Below are 24,276 nucleotides of genomic sequence, written 5' to 3'. Positions count from 1 at the left end.
TTCCGGGAGAAAGTAATTTTAGTGCTTCGAGTTGTTTCCCTTTATAAATACTATTTACCGGCATTTCCCCCGGGGATACTTGAAAACGGCGGAATATCGCCAGCGTTAATTGTTTCGCAGTCGGCTTTTCCGAAATAACGGAATCACTGTATGAAAGCACATTGATACTGCTTCTGCAGGCGAGAAGTCCGCGTGCGAACAGAAAATATAGGACGTAATATGTTCGCCGCCTTGTGCCCGTTACAATGAGAGAAGTGTCCATTTATTTTCACACCTTTATTGCTCACGACTCACACACGATTTATTGTACCCGACGATTGCATCTCCGTTAGATAGTCCCTCGAAAGGGTATATAGGTGCGTGCGGTCGTTCCCCCGAGTCTATATACACACACGCCGAGGCCTATTCATTTTGTTTTTCCTCATAAAAAAATGCTCACCGAGGGTCAAGTCTTTTTTCCAGATTCGACGTCGTCAATAGACGTGTTGATTAAGCGCGTGACCAGTTCCGCCGAAACGTCGACAAATATATCTCTCCCTTCCACTTCGGTCACACACAAAAGACGCGTGTTACTGGAAAAAAATTAATAACATTTTTTTTCTTTTTCGTCGGATGGTTGTTGAGTCTTTTGTTGAATATTGTTCGAAACCTCAGTCCGAAAGAACCCAATCGAACTTTCAGTTGTCAGGCATACGACCTCGCGACAGGAAATAATGAGCTTATGAACTTTTTGAACGAAAGTTTCACTTGGTCCGGCTTCCAATTTTTCGCTAAATTAAACAATGCTCAGAAATCATCTCTTCCATCCTATTATCCAAACATACAATATTACGTCATCCAGTTTATCCAAGATACTCTTATAATGTATTAAGCGCTGTAAGCCACTTCATCCCGAGAGACCGTATGTTATTGAAAATAATATTCCGTTTGCAGATCCCCATTCACGAATAAACTACGCGATAATTCATTTGAAGATTAAAACAACAATTAATAATTAAATTTAAATAATAATTTTGGATACATATATTCTACCCGCCTCGTTTAAATACGTTTACATTAGTTTACTACTTTTTTCATTACCTGTGCGCTGCGACTTGCGATACGGAATAATAGTAATTATTTCAAATGTACACAGACTTATTATACACAATATTACACAACGCGGTAAACATTATTATACACTAAACGAATTATCTAGATGACTTTGCCCGGTTATAGTTCTTATAAAAAATGGTAATTAACCGTAAAAACCAAACAGATGGCGCCAAGGCTTTATTCCTATTTCGCCGCTTAGTTTTAGAGAGAAACAGTTAGGTCAGTAGTTTATATTATGTGGCCGCTGTGTTCTCCTTTGAAAAATTTCCAACAATGTACGATAAAACCGCATTGAAATCGAGTCAGGAGTTTCGGTGATTATTCAGGACCAATATACATGTATATAAAGCGAATGGCTCTGCAGCACAGTGTTTGTTCTCGGTGCCCTCTGGCCAACCATACACTGACTTATATATTATTATATGTAAACACGTTCCACGTATACCCGCCTAAGGATTTAACCGTAAAGTTTACCTAACTATTTGAATACTTAATGGTAATCAGTAATTAAACTAAAATTAGCTTTATAAACTACCTATATGCGATTTTTAAGAAACACGGAAATTCATATTTTTATTTATTTATTTTTAGGTTATGTTTTACACTTTTACTTAACGAACGGTTGGGTATGGTGTATCAAGTTCACTGGCTGTACCGGGTTTACGAGACACTATTTATAATTTTTAGAGGAGAACAATAGCAAAACTAAATTGTATTTGTTTTTTTTTTAATGTTAGAAGTATATAGAAATAAAAAATATATTTGATATATCTACACTATAAGAATCTCATTCTTAATGAATACACTTAGAAATGATGTAATACATCAAAAACAAGAATGTCACTTATAATTTTTTCAATTGATCGTCGTGGTATACATATTACATACTATATGACCTACATAATAAGTTCCCCCAATATTATGTTATCTATTTTCAATTTTTTCTTTAAACTGTATACAGGAAAGGTATAGTGTACTTACTAGCAGCGTCGGTAAGCCACAGTCCGTAAGGGTACCATTTCCAATAAATGTAGTAGTCGGCCTCGACGATCCAAGGATAGTTCTCGAAGGATATGGTAAACACAAACAGCAAATAGAACAAGTCGGATACAGCCAGGGCAGTCAGATACGTGCTAGTGGAGCTCTTCATCGGTTCTCTGGTGAGCACGACCACGGACAGCATGTTACCCACCACGCCCACGGCCACAACAGCTGGCAGAAGAGCCTGTTGCGCCCAAAAGTGCACTGCTTTCCGGAAGTAACAGTACTTCTGGTCCTGAACGATTAGTGCCGCGCAATTCTCCATGGTCATTGGGATCTGAGAAACAAAAATAAAAAAAATTCCATACAATGTTATAATTATAATGTGAGCATCGTGTACGAAAACATTGCAATCCTGGAATCGTCAATATTAAAGCGAAATGTTTTTACATAACGGCCTGTCCTTATAACATTATATTATTATACATTATAAGTCTATAATTGTGACACGGCGCCATAGATAGGCAATTAAGGTACACGTGTTCATTTTCCCAGTGTACGCAATACTATTTTATTGTATAATATTTATTATTAATACGCAATATTATAATCAACTATGTGTGGCTTGTTTGAATAGATCACAATATAGTATCGTTTACTGAATACAACTTTAAATAAGCGAGTCACAAATGATGCTCTATTTTATAATCGACACACAGTTTATCAGTTTAAAACAGAAATCCCAGAATCGTCAATATAAATAGAAGGAATGGCGATTGATGACTGTTACAACCATGTTGAAAGGCGTTCCTTTAATATTGTAGTTTGGCTTTTTTAGCTTAGTGTCATAATTAAATTTTCATATAAGTACAAAGTACTACTTTGTATCATCATTTTACATTACAGTTTTATTTTCAAAAAACAATTGTTTATTCCAGAAGCTTAATATCTTATCATCCTAGGTAGGTATTATTATGAACTTTGTGTACAGAAATATTAAGCCATACACGACAATCCATAAACCCGATGAAATATTCTCTAGTAGATGGTATAATATTTAAGTGCTTAAAACGTTTGTAAATATACTACAAATAATACATTTTAAACGACTTTATTTCGTAGTAAATGTTATGAACCACATCATCGCTATCCGTTATGTACCAGCGCGTGTACGGATAATATAACCCTGCTTATCCTTCATGTCCTTATAATATAATGTTTTGTCTCGTATGAAATCTTTTAGACGTAAATTTGTTGGCACTTGCCACTTCCAGGTACTCGAATTGCTTTCACGAGACGCAGTCAGGAGGAATGTGGATGCTATGACAATAGATATTTTACATACCGGAAATGGGGTTCGATGCTTTAGCTAAAACTTGTTCCGGTGTTAAAGGGTTAGCGATAAAAAATACGAGATCCAAACGATGTGTATTCTTGTCAAAGGGTATAAACTTAAAGTCGCATGCCATTTTTGTAAACATTACGTATACTTTAAATGGATTGTCAAGTATCTGACAGAATTTCAATCGATTTATCTTTTCTTTCGTCTTCGAATTCAAAGTGTTATCTGATAAACTAAACCTAACGTCATTTTCTAGGATAAAAGCCTATAAACACATGTATTGTAACATATGTACAATACATATTATTGTGAATGTAATATGTTATAAATTATACGTAAGGTGTGACATATTATACTAATCTTCACCGCTCATCGATTTTTTTACAAATTTTTATTCAAATTCAATATCTGTGGTGCAAAGACTTTCAAAAGTGTACTATTAATGTTATGTAAAGACCATTTAAACACATGTTATTAACCTATGTAACACAATGTATTTTATTTTTAAAATTTTAAGTTACTAAAGACATTTGCTATAATCATAGTATAAAATGATGAATTAATGTATCAGCTGTATTGCAATATTATAACTTGAATGAAGTAATATAGTACTATCGTCTGTTGATATATATAGCACGTGTTCGAACGATAATTAATGCGCTTCTACAATAATCGTTTATCAATTGCGTACCATTCGGACTTAGAAGATAGCCTCGCGTTTAATTATAGTTGGGGTTCGAATGCACGTGCACTCGGCAATGCTTTTGAGCACCCGATTATTTGGGTCGTAGTTGGCGCAATAATACACCCCAATACTGTTCTGACCGCCGAACCTGCTGGAGTGCACACCTTTCAAAGTGTCAGACCATTAACAAAGCGTAAATTTGATTCTAAGATTTCAGGTGTTCGAGTAAATTAATTTGCATCACGATAGGCACCCGTGGTTATTATTATTTTTAATTGAATACTACGCGTTACCCACGCGGCTCTAATTGAGAAACCTCGAGATTAATGTGGATCGAAATTGTGTGTACCAGAAATAACCGAGAATCTCGGTATAATATATTATATCATGTTTCAGCGTGTCTTTATTGTTCAGTAAATAATAATAATAATAATAATAATAATAATAATATCCTTGCACACACGTGCAGACAGTCAAGTTTAATTTGGGCCAAGGATGACTTTTTGTTTTTTTATTCGGTTAAAATTATCATTATCGCGAAAGTAAAATTTTTATTTTTGCACACGATTCACGTGTTATTCGCCATGATCATGACGTGTAATATCCGTCAGTATAATTAATTATTATAAGTTATAATGATAAAATATGTGAGTTTATTACTTTATTATATTATTGAATAATGGTTATAGTATTTTCCTAAAAAATTTTCATAATTCCACCACGTAAACTAGCTACAACCAAATAATATATGAAATTATTATGTACATGTTTTCGATAGCAAAACATGAGAATTTTGAACGAGGGACTTATATCTTGTTTTAATATTAACAAACCACAATCAACGTAAATGTACAACATATAACTACATTTTGAAACATATTTAGTTAATGAGATTGTATGACCTCAGGATACAAAAAACCACAGCGGAATATTTATTATTTAAATACAAACAAATAAACCGTGGTCGAGAACGTGCTATCGACTATCTATCGTATGGCTCCAGTTATAAATAAATATTATTATAATATAATGTTTTATTCAACAATGCCATTGAGTATATTATAATATTGTACACAATTTATACTCAATGATAATACTTATTGTAATATTTGCATTTTACGCGAAATGTTCAAAATGTTTTAGACGATGTAATGTTCGAATACCTCAACTCGTCCAACTGTGTAATGTGTATGATATAATGTATTGTTAATTAAATGGCTGTTTTCTGTTAAATAATATAGTTATTTTATCATTTTATAAAAATTAATCATATAAAATATATTATAACACAATCTGCAAGTTTGAGAATATTTATAGGATGAGCACTGAACGTTTCAAAATTAGATTGATATCAATTTGAGTTTTCGAGTCCTTGAAAACCTAATATAATAGGATTAAATTAACGCCACGACCCGTCAGTGATAATAAGTTTGGAATATAAACTTCTAATATGAATAATTAGAATAATTATATAAAGATATAAAATGAAATGGAATAAAACAAACATTATACGAAACTGCCAAACTGGCGTTTTTTGTAATTTATAATTTGTTTTCATTAGTGGGGGCATGGTCAAAAAAGTTAAATAAAGGTGGGGATGTCAAAAGAAAATGTTGAATAGGTGGATTTTTTAATACCTACTTGCATGTTATTCATATATACATACGTATAATCAATGTTGTTCTTTTTATAAGTTAAAATTTGATTAACTGATAATCTCTCTTCATAACCTCCAACCACTGTTATTCTGGAAACTAAATATTTATAAACTGTTTTCAAATGTTTATAAAGATTATTGAAAGTTAATTGGAACAATCATGAAATTAATACATAATAGAATATCATTATCAAAATATAATAAAAGATTTTATTTTAAGCATAATATTATTACGCTTTGAAAGTTAAAACAAAAAACAACGTGAATATAAAGCAGTGCAATATTATCGTGAAATAATTTATAAGTATAATAATTAATCGGTAAACACACATCTATTAAAAATTAAATAATGATCGTCTCGGTGTTTAAGACGAATACCTACTATCATTTTGCTTACTTAGTTTTACAATTTCACACAGTAACTTCTAGAGTTACAAAAGTTTACACAAGGAAAACTCATTTTAAGCTTTTGTTAATGCATATTGCTACTATGTGTACTCGAAAAGTTGTCTTTATTGACATTGTATGTAATGGTTTTTGTTGGTAATCTTAGCCTAGAATCTAATATTGATAAAACAGAATAAATGAAAATATTTTATGAAATTCAATAGGTAGCTATAATAACAATGTACGAAACAGGAAACAATTTAAAGTTTAATTTCGGTTCTGGACGAACAAATATTATCACTGATCCATTACCAAAATATTGATATTTAGTGGATCATACTATTATTATGTGCTTATATTAATAAACGAGGTCACCGATTTTACCAAAAAGAAAAAAACGTTGTAATACTGGCCTTTAATTGTCGAATATTTCCTGTGTATCACTTGAAAAGAAAAATACTTCATACTATTTGCTCCGCCGCCGTATATGCACGTTGTAATATTGCAATGTACCACTGTTCGTTTTCTTTGCTAACGATATAATTGACAAATAGATTATGACAATGTACCATGTCTGAACGATATTGTAACTAATTACCCTATTGCAATCCCTTTTATTCAGACATTTTTAAATTGAAATGTGAAGATGATTGGATGCATTCCGACGAAATGGTAAGTTTTTTTTTTTTTAATTTTTAGTAATCTGACTCGAAACAGTTATAATTCATATTTTACCGTCATAATTCTATTATTAGTTGTCAAACGTATTTAACAAGTTTTATATTCAATACGATAGTATAATAATATTACCTACAGGTTAGGTTGGTTAGGTAATAAATAATAACAGATAATATTATATTGTGTTTTTGTGATCAACCTATTTGTACGCAAGATTAATGACAATGGCTTGAGAGCGACAATATTTTATGACTTTTTTAATGACATAAAAACAACATAAACAGTTAAATTGTATACTTTTTTGTTTTATTTTTTGGTGAACCATGTGAATTTGATAGATTATAATATGTACGTCATGAATAAGAATTCAATTGTATTTTAATATAAAAAGTGGTTGACTGTTCACTACAGAAATATACTGTTTCTAATTTGTGAATTATAATGTATTTATTAAAAATGTAATTATTTATTTTTAGTTACGATTATTTCTCATGTTTTTTAACATTATTTTTGTTCTCGTGAATAGTAAATGTGAAGTTTGTTGTGCCGACAAACCCAATTCTACGGCTTGAATACCATAACATTATTATATCATTCTGATATTTTCTGTTTCGCACGTCATGTAAAACCATACCGTGTAAAGAAACTAAATCTATGAGAAAATATGAAACGGACCAAAGCCGATTTATTCAAAAGTATAATGACTTACGCACGACTTAGCATTGAAATGCATATATAGGAAAAATTGATTGAAAAAATTTACATATTTTTCCAGTGGAAGGAACACGACTATTTTGGTTTTGGGATATCGGAATGTTGTTGTATAAAATCAAGAATCAAGATATGCAGTATGACCATGACAACAACGATTGGTTTGTGATATACTTGTTATTTTATTGAATATCGTATGAAACATATTGTGACTACAATAATCTATTACGTCTAAGCAATTTACACGAATCTAAAACATTTTTTAACGAAATTATTTGAAATAAAAAAAAAATAACGAGTACGCGTCATGTTGCACTTTATTACACAGCGATTAACTGTTAATCGTGAGGTACCTGTAGTTCTACGGTGTAGCATTGTATTAAGACCAAAAGCAGACTAAAAATATCAATTAAAAAATATTCGCATTGTTGTTGAACTATTAAATAGCTTTTCCATTATAAGAAATTTATGGCGTGAATAAATTTATGAGCTGTTTGGAAATATTATTAGTGTACTTTACCATAGAATTGTTTGTAATGCTAATTAAAGTTTATTTTGTTCATAATTCATAACAACTTGTGTATTCTGAGACGATGTTTTTTGAAATGGTATTTGTATGTGTGATTTTATAAACTACTACCTAATCTATAAGTTTTTAGCGTATAAGTATATTGCATGAACTAAGCATATACTATTGTTAAATGTAAATTTAAGTAGGCACATTTTATGTAAATTAACTTTGTACAATAATTACACCGTTGTATAGAATAGTTGTTTTTATTCACGAGTATTTCTGTATCAGACTAAAATAATAAATTATTGTTCAAAACCAAATAAAGCTTTAATTACTGTCATAAATAATTAATATAAGTATCTACACGTTTAGGCAAATAGGCACGTTATTAATAAAAAAAATTTTCTTGAAGTTTGACAAAGCGTCAAGGACGAAAAACCGTAATCATTTTAATGTTATTGATAAACGATAATTAAAATATATTAATTTTAAAACATTTCAACAGTCAAATGACAAATAATTCTGCAGAAAATCAATTTGAAATAATATTGCAACTGTAATTTACGCATTAACCTGATTTGCCACCCAATGACCACTATTTTTATTAATAAGTTAAAAGGAGAATATTTTGACGGCATTTCCACAAACCAAACAAATATTTCAAAGGAAATTCAAAGCTATTATTTAACAAAACATAGTTACAAAAGTAGCATATAAATATACATGTTGACCGTAAAAACCAATTAATAAATACAATAACTAATGAGATATTTGTATATAACTGTAAATAATAGTAATAATAATAATCCTTCAATACGTATTTTTAAAATTCGTGTGTAATTCATTCAGAAATAATTGCCTTACTTTGAAAATACACTAACTATATTTGATTATTTAATTACTAAATACTGTGTAATTCGGCTACATTACTCAATTAAAGATTGAAATGCAAATCTGCATAAAATAATAATCAGAGTCCACTGCTTAAGGATTGTGGAGCTTAAAAATTCACCTATACTAATTATTCCGTTTACATAATATTGTACACTTATGCATATTATGTATTTAATATTTATGCATTTTAATTTTCTTACCTAATTTAGGTACAAAAGCACGAAACATGCCAAATAAGATTTTTATTACAAATATTTGAAATAAGTTTTTATTTGAAGGTTTCGCCAAAGTAGGAAATACCATTAAAACCAAATATAAAGCTTTAAATACTTTTTTTTTTTTTTAATAATTTGATTTCGGGCAGGACAGACAAATCACGAGATTCGCTTAACAATTTTCGAAGAATGCCATTTAAAAGAATTGTTTTTTATTTTCAGTTTGACAAAGCATAAATATTATTTTAAAGTAATTAAGAAAACCACTAACAGGTTGAATAATAATACTAGAATCATTTTCATTTTTAAATAAAGGCAATAATAAATAAACGAAGAACAACGTCAAAAAATTGACCTCATTTTGTTGTAGAATAATGAACTCTCTATAATACACGGACCAACTGTTGTATATACGAACAAGTGATTAGTAAACGTTATATAGATCAAAGTTTAAACTTATAAAAGTTCAAAAATAATGATAGAGTAACTTATATAGTAGATATATAGGTACTATCCCAATTTTTAAGAACGTTTTCCTTTGTTGTATACAGCCATTAATAGGTGCGAAAAAAAATAACGACTTTCTACCTATTTCTTTGTATTTGTTGGTTTTTCTCGATTTATTCTCTAAACAATAAATTCTTTTCGTGTATTTTTTAAGTGTTAATATTTATTTTTATCGACAGTATTTTTATTATCAACAATTGTTAAAAAAAAAAACCTTGAACAATATATTACGAATTCAATTGAAATATTATGGTGATTTGCTGTGTACATCAGATTATAGTTCTCTGTGATTCGTTAAGGAATGAATTCACATTTATTTCGGAGGGAATATCCAGGGAAAAACAATAGATATTATTTTTGATTTTATTGATTTTTAAATTTATAAAATATTATTTCCTCGATCAATTATTATTAAAAACCATCACCAAGAATAATATTAATCAATCTTTACAAAAAAAAAAAAAAAATTAGGGAAAAAATTAAAAAAATAATAACCGCGTATTCATTTGTGCAGGAATAAACATTCTTATTTTAATGGCTCGTACTTAAGTAGTTAACAAATATCGATGGCCAAACTTAACCAATGTCTCCTTATGCTATTCATATCATTTTTTTTTCTAATATCGAGTTGGTTCGATTGCTTAGTCGTCAAACAATCGATTCAGCCGTTATATACGCACAGTATAATACAACCGTTGAAAGTTTAGTAGGTAATTATATTTTTATTATTTAAGAGTTCGGAGCGATTACTTTATTAGGGTTCGGCCGGGTTGAAATTAGATTTTTTACAATTTATATTTTATCAATTTTTACTAGGTACTAACGAGTAATTTGCTTTTGTAACGTAACCGAATGATGGGATGAGCGAGTTATAAACATGAATAATCATTAACCTACTGAAATGAAATAATTGCTTAACCTAACCTAATCACGACTTGATGACCTACTGCAAAGCGAACTATATAAAAAAAAAAAATGATTAGTACGGGTATTTTGTGTCAATGTGTTTTAAATGAAATAAAAGTGTTAAATACATTATACATACATAGTATATTATCATACTTGTTTTCCATTTTAATTGTGTGTACCTATGATTAAATTGGTGGTAAAAAACCAACGAAAATACATTACGTAGTTCAAGTTACCTTCCCTCTATGTCCGGTGATTGGTATCCCAAATTGTACAATGGTAACCATAAATATAAAAAATTAAAAAAAACCAAATATTTTCTGAAAGACCAGCGGTTCACCTGGATAATTCGTCTTCAAACGGAGAAAATAAATAGCTAAATCCAGACATCGTGTTTTTCGTCATATTCTTACGTCCGAATTAAATCTCCGAACAAAACTATTACTGTACACAGCTGTAAACATACCAGTTTTGGTACATAATTGGTACACAAATTTGGGGCCCCGCCAAACCATCCAATATCCACCAAATTCAAGCTTTCAAAAACATCATTATGTCGTGTTATTACTGGGAATCATGGTATTTAACTGACGTAAATTACACAAAGATCTACAAATTAAGACTATTACAATAACCTCGACAAACTTTATGATGAACGTTTTCATTGCAAATAATTTATCTCCAACACTAACTCTTCAATAATAATAAAAAGAAATGTGCCCTCCCTTTCTATTCTTGATAATTCTCTTAGCCGGTTAAAACGCAATTGGATTATAAGAATCGTGATTTACTGAAGTGATAAAATATGAACGTTTAAATAAGTTATTGCTTATTAGTTATTAGTTTATTACCAATGGGTAACTTCCTCTTTACGTAACTCGTGACTCTTGCAATCATATACTCGTATTATCATAATTATTATTGTTACTTATTGTACCAAATTACTGTAAGAACTGTCGATTTAATAATAAAAAAGTATTATACGTTCATAAAAAAATCCCTTATGCAAATGACGATAGAAATTATGATAAAGCATTAGAAACATATTACTTATATGATGTGGTCATGATGTGAATATGAGTTTGATATTTTTAAAACACACTATTCAACTATTTAATTCTCAACGAATATAATAATATGATAAATTAATACTTCAAACACATTTTTTATTTTCCCCGTAAACTTTAAGATAGTTAGGTAACGTAATTAAAAATACATAGTAGGAGTAACTGCACCTACTTGCAAATAGTATACTCCTGATCCTGTCATCATAAATTAATGATCCGGTAAAAATTATTTAAAAAATTATGGTCTCTTTGTGATAATGCTGTTTAAAGTTCAACTTGTTTTTTGTGTATTAGAAAATAATTCTATTTGTAGTATAATATGTCCACAATAATGAAATTGAGGTCTTATGTCTTGAAAAAAAAAACACTTTATGTTATTATATTTTTGAAACAAAATTTGAAAATGCTTTGTCCGACTGTTTTTGTAACACAACACGGAAAAAAGTTTTGCCGAAAAGTGAGTGCAATAAATGAGTAGAGGTATATAGTAACAGGTGTGAAAACATACTAACATGGACGAGGTTAGTCACCGTTTTAAATTGTAATAGTTACTAGTAGGGAGTATGGACATAAATTAACAATTCTAAACTCATCATAATACATTGTATGTGTGTATATATTATATAATATACAATGAGCACATACTAGTACGTGTTTTTAAGTTGTGTATTATTTTAAATAGCTTGACACCAACAAAAAAATAAAAATAAAAATAAATTAGACCACACGGTCAGTTAAAAAAAATTCAGCGTATTTTCTTTAAATTTACTTTTCGTATGTTAATTATTGACGGTTTACAATGATTTATTATTCTGCCGATTCGATAAAATATGATTTTTTTACTGTTTATTTAGGATGCAATTCGTGCATACATTTAAATCATGTATTATCATTTAACGAACAGACAGCCTAAACACATTGTAACTTGTATTCTTATGTTTATATAAATATATTTTATGTTGATTTTATAAGAGAATATATAGATAATGCCATAATGGTATAATACGTCACATAAAGTATTGCTTTACAGACGTAATTATGAGAAGTGTCCATTAAAACGCAATTAGGTGCATACTTTTTTACGTCCTAAACTTAAATTACTTTTTTGAATTCAAAACTAATTGTTAATGCTTAGTATGATTTATTTCTAATAATACGTATAATTTTAGTGGTTAAAAACTCAATGTTGAATAGTATTTATTACTTATTAGTGGGTATTATTTGTTTGAAATAAAAGTCACTTTTGATGTATCATGAAAGGAAAAGAAGTAATGTTTTGTGTTTTTTGGTGATAAAAACTTTTTGGACTTCACCGATGACAAATTGCTTAACCTTAGAACGTTCTTCTAAAACGTGTTCTTTCTTTTGCTGTCTTATTTTTTGTAGATAGTATGAATGTTACCAAGGATTTCAAAACTCTTTGAAAGAGGTAAGTTTGAAAAGGTTTCCTCAATTTTTTTTACATTGAAACGCATTTTAATTCCCACATAGTGGAGTTCAGTAAATTGTGTGTGCTATATGGCAGTTCTAAATAAAATATTTTTTTTTTATTTTAAAGTTTGTATTTAAGTATTACATAAAACGGTAATTGTATTAATAAAAAAAATATACCTAATTCAATAATATAATAATAATTACAGTTAATAAGTATAGGTAATAATATTTCTTAGTATACACGCATTACGCATATACATGATGGTTCATTGCAATAACTGTACTATTTTAATTTGAAGAGGAAATAATGTAAACATTTATATTGCAAAAAGCCAACAGATTTCACGGAACTTTATCTTATGATTGATATTATGAATTTTAAATCTATAAAAACGTAAGTAAGAGTACATAAAAATCTTTTAAATATAAAAATTAAATTTACTTTGATAGTATTAAAGTAATGATAAATGAATAAAAAAATATATGATCGAGACTTTTAAGAACTTCTTTACCTAGTAAAGGTCTAAGTGCGATTTTAAAACTTTATACTGATATAATATAATATATTAATATAGCTAAGTTGAATACTGTGTTATTGGATGAAAGTGCATATAAGCTATAACATTTTTACATTTTATTTGCTTATAAAAGTTAAAGAAGATTACGAGTTACTTAATTGAATACTTTAATGATAAGCTTTCACCTATCAGCACATATTTTGGATTGAATTTTAGATTAGTAATAAATTAGAAATAATTTTTTTAAACACTTTCTCGCGCAGTCGGAACTTTTAAATATTCTATAGGTACTAAACACATTTCGAACAATTGCTTAGATCCGTTAATAATTTTTCAATTGAGGAAATAATAAGAAACTCTCAATATAATTATAGTAAGTGTCACAATTAGTAAAATCTTGACCCTCCTTTTTTGTCACTGTTGATCTGTATCGAAGTTTCATAAAAAATTATGTGACGTAAACTATCTATACCTACATATTATTCAGTTTTGATTTATTTTTGTTTTTAAATTTTATAAAAACTAACTTAAGCATTTAATGTGTTTTATGTTTACATAAAGAGGACATCATTTAGAAACCGTTTATTATTAATTGTGTGTACTATTTAGTATCGTTTAACTGTAATTTCAATTGTGCAATTAAGTCACGGTAATGTGCATTATCATCAAGCTAGAACCAAATTGCCCGCCTAATTATAAATTCCATGATCGCTCTGTGTTGTTCTATACTATGAAAATGTAATTATTTCGCAAACGATTCTAAATCAATTATAATTTATAGTTTGCACTTCAAATTAAAAAAAAAAAATGTTCTTTAAATTATAATTTAAATGTAATAAATTATTCAAATAGACTGATAATTGAATTAATGCAACATGCTTGAAGTATAACATTTTATACATTTCATAAATTAGCTATAATTGTCTAATTATTATGTTTTCTAAACCTAATGGTTAGCTTAAATTGTTTAATATAATTAAATAATTTATTGAATAAAAGTTCTGAATATTTATAGTAGCATATTATGTACTTATTGTTAAAGAAAAAATATTTTTTTATATCCATTGTACTTAGTAAAATCGTAAAAAAAATAAACATATTATAGAATTTTTTGGTCATTATCATTATTTCATTTATGGTAGATACTTATTTAGATATTGAAAGTCGATAAATTGCATATCTTTAAACTATTGTTTAAACCGTTAAACGTTATAACGTGCTACAAAGCTATACATTTAGTATCTATATGCCTGCCATTATTTGTAATAAATGCTAAATGATCCGATAAGTAAAAGTAATAGTTATGCAAAATAGTGCAATAACTTAATATAAAGTTACCAATCGTATTGTTTACAGGTACTATGCACGTAGTATAGATAAGTAATGCGAATTCAATTCTGCTTGAATGGAAGTCAACTTGAAAACATTTGGAAAATCTATATAGTCAAATTACTTGTTCACTGAAAAAGTTCAATAGAGTGATTGTTTTATAAATATTCTGACACAAAATATTTGTGCTATGAACTATAACAGTTTGATAAACTGATGGGTAATAAATATCAATGGATTAAAAAAAAAAACTGCGCAAATACGTTATTTAAAATTAAAGATAACCGTATAAATACCATTTATATATTTTTTGCTCCTAAGATAAATCTGAAAGCTGAGAAAGACATTTGCATAAAATATATTGAAATATAAAATGGCTAATGGCTGTGTAGTAAACATTTTGAAAACATTTATGTTTTTCAATACATTTTATATTATACGTGTAACAACAAATTAATGGTTTTTAATTTTAAAAATATTTGAGTCTCAATTTTTTTCTAAATATATTAAATTGTTTATTAGTATTACGTGACCTTTTTGGTTTAGCATTTATTTTATTTTACATGTGTTCATGGTGTATATATAACAGCTAGAAAGTTATATTAAATAATTTAAAATAACAGAATGAAGCTTTAAAGGTACAACAATATGTGATGTTATGTCAACTAAATGTATGAGATTGTCAATAACGGGGACCCCATTGTAGCGAGGAAGATGAAAAATTGCATACTTAAAAATACCATAAGACAAATGTTCATAATTGAATGTCTATTTGTTTAAACATTTCTCGCTTTTATTGAAGACAAAGACGAATTCTTAACCATAATACATGGCACGTGTTAGTATTAAAGTTGAAATATTTAAACATTATAATATAATATGCGGCTATGGATCTTGTACGACTGTACATTTCTAAGTGGAAAAAGCAATGTTTATTACTTATATTCTTGCTATAATAAAATAAAGTATAATATTATATTATTACGATGTAGGGTGTACCGTACCTATAATAATTAATAATTTAATACGACCAAACATGTGTCAGTTATGAACGTGTAAATATAATATAATATTAATATAATTTGGTGTAGCGTACGCGAATCACTATCCAGTATTCCAGTCATCTATTCATTCGATTTTATTTTTAAATGTTCAGTGAGTATTGGATGATGACATTAATGAAATATTTTAGTATGTTAATAATAATAAATTATGAACGAGGGTAGAATGCCAGCTGATGCTCAAGCATAGATAAAATACATGTATGTAATATGTATACGATACATACACTGAACATACATCTACAAAACAGTATAGTTAAAGTGTGACATTTTATACTTCATTATTTGTTTATTGAAAACAATAACTTATGTACTCATCATATAAGAAGGTATGCGTTCTAGTAAAACGTATTGTCTTAAACATTTGCAACTTAAACAGTTCGCCAGTTCAGCTTAACTTAAAAAATCTACCAACAAAACAATAATAAATCAAGTATATCTGCCAATTTATATATATTTCATTTTAATTTGGTATGTGGCGTACATAGGTAGTATACAAATTTCAGATACTGATTATTTATCACGATCAGAATGAATACAAACTAAAAAAAATCATCGCACTACTGAGTCTATAGTTAAGCAACCCGCAACACACCAATTATTATAATTATCATTATAAAATTGTAAACAATATTGTGCAACCGTAAAGCAAGATTAACCGGAAAATTATTAATAAAACAACTCTAAAACTTTTTCATAACTTTAATAAAAAGGTTTTTAATTACTGACATACTAAAATTTTGAAATATGAAACAAAGACTACATCCTTTGAACTTGTATTAGTCCATTTCATTAAAAACCATTTTGTTATTTTAGTTAGTCGATCAATTTTTAAGCAAATCGGTGAAGTGTAAAATAAATAATACTATATAGAAAGGTAAATAACAGTGAATTCCAATAACACTGCCATGGGTATTACTCAAGGTGACAGCTTAAAAACAAACACCATTAAAAATCAAAAGTTATCAAGAATCTACCAAAGTAGTGTAATTTCTAACTTCTATGTTTGTTTTAATGGAAACGTACAATTTTTAAATTATCTTAGAAAAAAAAAATCAAATACATGCAGGATATTGCATTTAAAATAAAAATTATAGATTATTTAATCGATTTAGAAATAAAGGCAACATAAATTATACTAATGTAGTTTGGTATTCAAATTATGTAACATGGTTTTACCTACATATAAAAAAATATTGAAAAACTTCAGTGATTTAAAATTTTATATGTTAGTAAGCAGTAGAGGCACTAAAATATTTGTATAACACATTGGTCTAAAGTTTAATATAAAGGTAGCTCGTAACTTTATTGGTTATTAATTGTAGAATATTCAACTTTAAAACTTTCTTGTATGCATTATGAAAAATATAAGAGAAATTAATATTATATGTTGTGATAACGAAACTCTGTGTTTAATAATTATAACCATCTATATTTTACTATTTTATAGTTAAATGTAATATTATTGGGTAATGTACATTTCTATGATGTACAGGCTTGATCCCTAAAAATCGTATTGTCAATAATTATGAATACAACGTAATATATATTATATTAATATAGCACAAAAATCGATATCACCTAATTAATGATTGCTATGGAACACATGCCAGATTTATTCCGTGGTTCGAATAGTATATAGACATTGACGAAAATATTCTGATGGCACTTTCAAAGAATAAAAGACGAAAGTAGTGTAAATAATCAAAAATAGCACCAAGTTTTGAAACATCAATAAATCATTGTATACGCTAAAGTAAACACAATTTACTAACAAAAATCAACAGCACTATAGTAATACATTAATTTCTCATCAGTTTTATAAGATATATAATTATCGTCTTCACTTTCCATGAAATTTGTAAATTACTTTTCTTACAACCATCTCATAAACTCTTTGACAAGATAAAATAACTATATTATAACTGTAACACACTCAAAATGTGTGTATACTTGCAATACTAAAAATTATATAATATAGATAGGTACCCATTATAATATGATATTTTGAGAGAGAATTGAGTTCTGTATGGTACCCAAAAAATTTCTATATAAAACAGGTATATAATATGGGCTAATTAAAATCGAAAATGTTAATAATGTTATATCTTAATACCCGATTTTGTTATTCGGAGTGTGGGAATTACTCCTGCAGTATAGTTTCATTCATCGGTAAATAAGAAATACCTAGTGTATTCAGAACTTTCGTAAACACTCAGGTTGTACATTTTTTGTGACCTCTCCTTGCATACTTGGTAAACAGCATATAATATATCAGTTTTTAACAATTACAAATTACAATTAATTGTTTACGCGTTATATGATTAAACGGCGGGAAATAAAGTGAACAATTGAGCACATTTTACCACTACAGAACATGACCACAGCCCTCAAGACAATCCCTTTCAGTTTGTTGTTACGTGATTGGTGAATTATAACGAAATCTGATTAAAAAAAAAAGAGAAAAGTTTTTCAATCCGATTACAATATTTATACCAACAAAAAAACTCTTGTGGGTATAAAAAGTGTCATTTACCCTCCCCCTCCAATACTCTCAAGGTCTTTCTTCAAAATATATGTATCTGGTCCCCATAAAATATTATAATTTATTATACTTTCCACTTGGATGCTATTATTATATGATTGAGTATAGACGATTTTTGAAGCATGCTCGATCTTTTCGTAAGACTGTGCAGGCATAAAAAGTCTACCGGTCCCATCGCGATTTAAAAGCACACTCAGTCTTATGTTATGTACAATATTATTGGCGATTAGTAATATTATTTATTTAGCATGCGAAATATGCTGACGGTCTTCAGAAGTATTTTAACCCTTGCCCATCGGCCGTCCGTTGCCGATCCGACGGACCCACTGGAGCAGTATTATCGTCGTCGGCCACGGGTGAAGCGTAATATATTATATTGGTGCACGGAAATTCCAGCGGAGCAATAATAATAATTATAATTATAATCGATATCTCCATTCTTCGGCACGACTTAAACGTGTCATCCGTTTGTCGAGGATCACGATTCGAGAGCCGATTGGCGGCAAGTCGAGGTAAGACTGAGCCCATCGTGTCACAAACATAGACATAATATATTATAAACAACTATAACAACTATCCCCGAGCGGCGAGCACTATACAGAATTTTGAAGTCAGTCCGCCATTTGCCTAAACGGCAATGTTTACATTGTTACGTGATAACACGGTATAGATAACTGGCAAAACCCATTGACATATATATATATATCTATGACAAAAACATTGGGGTTAACGGTTTTTTTTTGTTATCAATTACTGTTATCACATTAAAATATAAACATCGCCGTTAGGCATATGGCGATTTTGCCTTCAAAGATAAATCACCTATATGATACCTAGGTATATCTAGGTATACGCAAGTGTATACCCGGGTATACATACATGATACATGCAATTATTCTCAGTGATGACAGCTGCTGTTATTCTGTACTTTCACACTTCTAGTTTTAAGTTGTATTAGGCATTATTATTTGGAAATTATTAATTTATATTATCGCACACAATTGTGTGTTACAAATGTTACAATAATTTTATTTGATCACTGTGGATACTTCCTGGATACCTACATCTGTAAAAGCTTTGTCGAAACTTGGCAAAGTAGTCACGTAAAGCGCTGCTTGACTGTACATAATGGTTTTTAGAATAATCATACGAAATAATAGTATTACGTGATGTATTATTGTGGATTATTACCGCTTCGTTTATTGTATTTACGTAGTTATAAAGTGTATGCAAAATGTTATTACGTTTGTAAAATCCAAATCAAACCGGTTTCCATATTTCACGCCACTCCGTTCCGCGTGCTTACGTTTACTTCAATCGCGTACGGCGTGGAAATCGATTGAACACAGAGTTTCAAACATATCGCTGCGGTGGCATGAAATCAAAATTGTGGGTGACATCGAAAACAAAATATTATGATGAGAACTCGTCGTTCACGACCGGTGGTATAATAGTCTGATATGTACGTATTGAACTTTTAAATAACTATAATATTATTGCACGTTTAATTTAACATCCGACTGAAATAAATGCCGTACGAACGGCTGTCGACATGAAAACATAATAATAAATTACAATAATCTCGCGTATTTACATTTCCCTCAAATTTTGCTCGCGTAAATGCGTCGCCAAGTCGCAATTACGAGTTTACCTTTCCGCAGCAGTTTGTCGCAGTAGCCGATGGATTATAATATTATTACAAACTTGCTATGATCACACTCGGCCACACTCCATTACGCATTTACGCATTACGATGGGTTCGCTCAGGCCCAAAATTCTTCACCCTCGAATGGAAATTTGATAAGGTGAAAAATTAATAACGCCCCGTAATACTGTAATACATGAAAACTATATTATATTTCTCAACTCTATACTACATACTTCAGCTTTTATAACGAAGAAGATAATTTATATAATCATATGAGCGTTGTATACACAATGCAGCGGAGGTATAGTGTCACAGTATTTTGACCGTAATTTCAACTAGGTTAGTCTGAAAACAACGTCCCATTTATATTGTGTACACACTGAATAATGAATAATTATATGTTTTAAATCACATCAAACATTGAAATTGTATTATTGTTTATTTCAAATCTATTTTCAGTGATTATTAACGATTAGTATAAAATTAATATTCGGGGAAACTCGATGATTCTAATACTAAGTATTATGCATTGACGCATTTATATAAATTCACAGTGGACAAACAGTTTTAGGTAATTATTATAAATCCCCTCACGGATTCCAAACAACGTACAGGAGGTTTTATCGAAAATGTCGACCCCATTTTTCCATTAAAAGTGCATTTCTTTTTATATCCTCAAGGATCATATATTTTTCAAATACTTCATTTTTTATACCATTAGGTTATTAGAGGAGTCTTCTGTGTACATCAACTTCTTCTTTTCAAATAAGAATTATCATTTTTCTGGTACAATTTTAAGTAGATTTTTTTTTGATATGGTTATAAGGCAGTAGTTTTTGAGATGTTTAAAATTATGTATTAATTAGTTATAGTTATTAGTTATAGTATCGGCACAGGTCATCCCTACAACGGTATAAAAATCTAAGCATTTTTAAAACATTTTCCTTGAGTATAATTAAACATTTCAAAAATCAGAATCTTATTTAATTAATGATTAAAGGAAAAATTAGGGAAGGGTGAGGGAGGTTGAACATGCTTGCTGGACTTGTTTAGTTGTATGTTATGTTTAATACCCTTGTGGAATTGAAATTTGATATATTAGGCTGTACATCACACGTTTCCTAACCAACATCAATAGTCCGATATCAATCGAGGCAAACGGCAGTGGCAGATATTACTTATCAGTTAATAATTATTACACTTTAATACTTTATAACCTTCAAACATATTATGTAATATATATACTCTTAGTTATCTTATATTACGAGTACCCGTTTATTTAACACTAATTGTGGATAGTTAATATTTGAACTTTTTATATTTTATTTTAATTAATTTTACTATAATTTACATACAATGTATTTTATAAAATAATAATATAATATTATATTAAATAGCAATAGAACTATTATCATCTATTATGTAAAATGTACATTGTACATATTCTAAATTTTGAATTGGTTTAATTGGGTTACCTATTAAAATTAGGTTAGGTATTGGACTTTCAACCAACATATTTTATACGTAGTTCAAAATGACCAACTATATAAAGCAATCCGATTTGACAAAAAATAAAGAAACGATTTCCAATTTTAAATTGTTTTCTTGCAGACGGCTCACGTTATATTAAATATAATACAACTAAACTCATCTTGGCTCTTTTAATATTATAGTAATAAGCTCACTTTCAGATATTTTGTTAATCTATAAGGTCCTGTATTTTGCGTTTTCCTATTTCCGGGTCAAAAGGCAAGCATTATTGTGGCTGTTGTGGGATGTGAATGGTCGCCTAGGAAAACATTCGAAGCAGTGATTAAGTTAGATTATCTATCTAAATAATAGTGGGTACTATTACAATGGCTGCCCAGTCCCAAAGTACGAAATAAGTTCACCTTTTAAAACTTAATTTGTATGATATAAACTTCTTAGTTTTTCTTTAGAAGTTGAGATTAATTCTTTGTGCGGAAAATTAAAATTATATCAGCTTAAAACATTTTTTTTACTCGTACTTTAAAATCTTGAGACCGTTGAAAAATTGTAGTTCTTAAAACGTATTTAAAACTTATAATTTGCATTACAATATAATATAAAGTTTAAGATGAAGCTTCTACAAAAAAGATTACCAAAATCACCAATATAAACCTACTAAATCATATCATTTTAATAGTATATGAAAATGGTACCTAGGTTAATTAACTGTGAATTTTGACGATTTGGCTTAAATCCTGGAATTTTTATCATAGCCCCAGGCCTGTCTAATGCGTACTGTAGGTAGTCAGTTAATTAAATGTATAGAAAACCTCATGGCATAATAGTTATAAAATTAGATATATATTATAATTAATCAAGCTCATCCTTTTTTTTAAATCGAATTTAGATTTAAGAACATATATGTACAGTTATACTTACTTAAAAAATTATTAAACTTAATGGACATAGATGATATATAGAATACAAGTAATACACAATAGTATATAAAATAATAATGATTTTACAATGTACATCAAGTATAAAATAGAAGCAATATTTTGCCTAGTATTTAGAAAGCTCAGAAAATATTTACAAGTAAAAAATGCAATGGCTACATTAATTATTATATTGTTCAAATGATTACATCCAGATCCAGTTTACATCTAACTATACATATTATCATAAACGACTCGTTCAAATTTAGTGTGTATGTAAATATACATCAACATTAAAAAAAAAAATCTCAACAATTTAAAGTAAAATAAACCGTTTTCTATTTAAAAAGAAGTTTTATTGAAACCGGACTCCTCAAAAGCACAAAAACCTAAGTATTTAAAAATATGGTATCGTTATTATTTCTAAAATTTGAATTTGAATAAATTCGTTCTTAAATACAGTTGGAAAAAGATGGAGTTGAGCATGTTTGGTGAATCATCCAGTGTGTCCTTATGTATGTATACTCTATATTATAGAGTATATAGACTATAAAGTATAGAGTCTATAGCATACCAGACCTTATCGATAATTATTGAATTACTCGAGAGTATTTAGATGTATAGTGTATCACACGTTAGACCCACGAAAACTAAATATAATGTTTATATTATAGGTAATAAACAATATGTGTAATTTAGTAATTGTTTATATATTTAAATAATTATGACCCTCGTGGTAAGAAGTATAGCTTAAGTTTTAATACATACATTTTGTTATCAAAAAAATGTATTATCATTTCGAAAGAAGCTTTAGGTAGGCAGATAAGATTGCAACGTTTAATTTAATTGAACAATTATTAAATAATAAGCATATCACAAGAATATAAAATTATTATACCCATAATATTAGGTATACAATACCTATATATTATGATATTTATTATTTTATTATTAATTATTTTTTGGTTAGGCATATTGAAAATAATTCTTTAGAGCTATGTATAGAATGAATAAAAATAAATTTGTGTTTATGGTTCAAACTTGAATTTATATATGTATTAAAAACGTCATTAAATATTATTAAAATAAACCTTAAACAATTAAGGAGAAATGAAATATTTTTATTTACTGTAGAAGTAGTTTACTTTTATATCTTATAAAAAGTAAATGTATGCTTGTAAAAGATAATAATATATATATAGGTAGACGGTTTCAAATATTTACTATAAACTACCATAAAACCATTTTGTAAAAATGGATTATTTTTATAACAATGCTGAAAATATTATTTATATTTTTAATTTTCTTTGTAAATTTAAAAAGTAAAGGAATACCTAAAATAGAAAAGTATATATATATAGATATAAGCAGTTATATTTTATCAATATTTTGTATTACAGACATAAATTTAAAAAATAAAAGCTTTTGATAGATGCACATTATGTGCATTTATACATTACCTATATGAAATTATTTTACTTAAACTCAATCATGAATACATAAAATTACATATTAGCATTGCAAGCATTATAAATTGATTACACTATTATAGTGATTTCGATATAATTAATATTCATTACTACTTTATACATATTATATCTTTTGTAACTTGTAAGTATCGACTGGTCTCTGATGTTCGTTAGTCGAACACAAAAGGCAAAGGGTACATAACACGTGCTTTCGTTAATTATATA

The 24,276-nt window shown here is 28.5% G+C and overlaps 1 protein-coding gene across 2 annotated transcripts in view; it reads right to left on the bottom strand.

The window, feature by feature from the left end:
• The window catches only part of LOC111027053 (FMRFamide receptor-like), a 78,464-nt gene that overhangs the window by 35,347 nt on the left and 18,841 nt on the right, over window positions 1-24,276 (bottom strand). The window contains exons 1-2 of one of the 2 annotated variants that reach the window (XM_022305265.1): window positions 11,815-12,109; window positions 2,077-2,413 (exon numbers count right to left, since the gene is read on the bottom strand). In XM_022305265.1, the coding sequence (XP_022160957.1) occupies window positions 2,077-2,413; window positions 11,815-11,847 (370 nt within the window). In that variant the 5' untranslated portion in view covers window positions 11,848-12,109. Of the gene's footprint in view, window positions 1-2,076; window positions 2,414-11,814; window positions 12,110-24,276 lie in introns of those variants that run through there. The other variant, XM_022305266.1, reaches the window with a different exon arrangement.

Source organism: Myzus persicae, unplaced genomic scaffold (assembly GCF_001856785.1).
Source record: "Myzus persicae strain clone G006 unplaced genomic scaffold, MPER_G0061.0, whole genome shotgun sequence".
Taxonomy (NCBI): Eukaryota; Metazoa; Arthropoda; class Insecta; order Hemiptera; family Aphididae; genus Myzus; species Myzus persicae.
The sequence above is the reverse complement of the archived record's forward strand: the minus strand, read 5'-3'. Positions and strand labels throughout refer to the sequence as shown.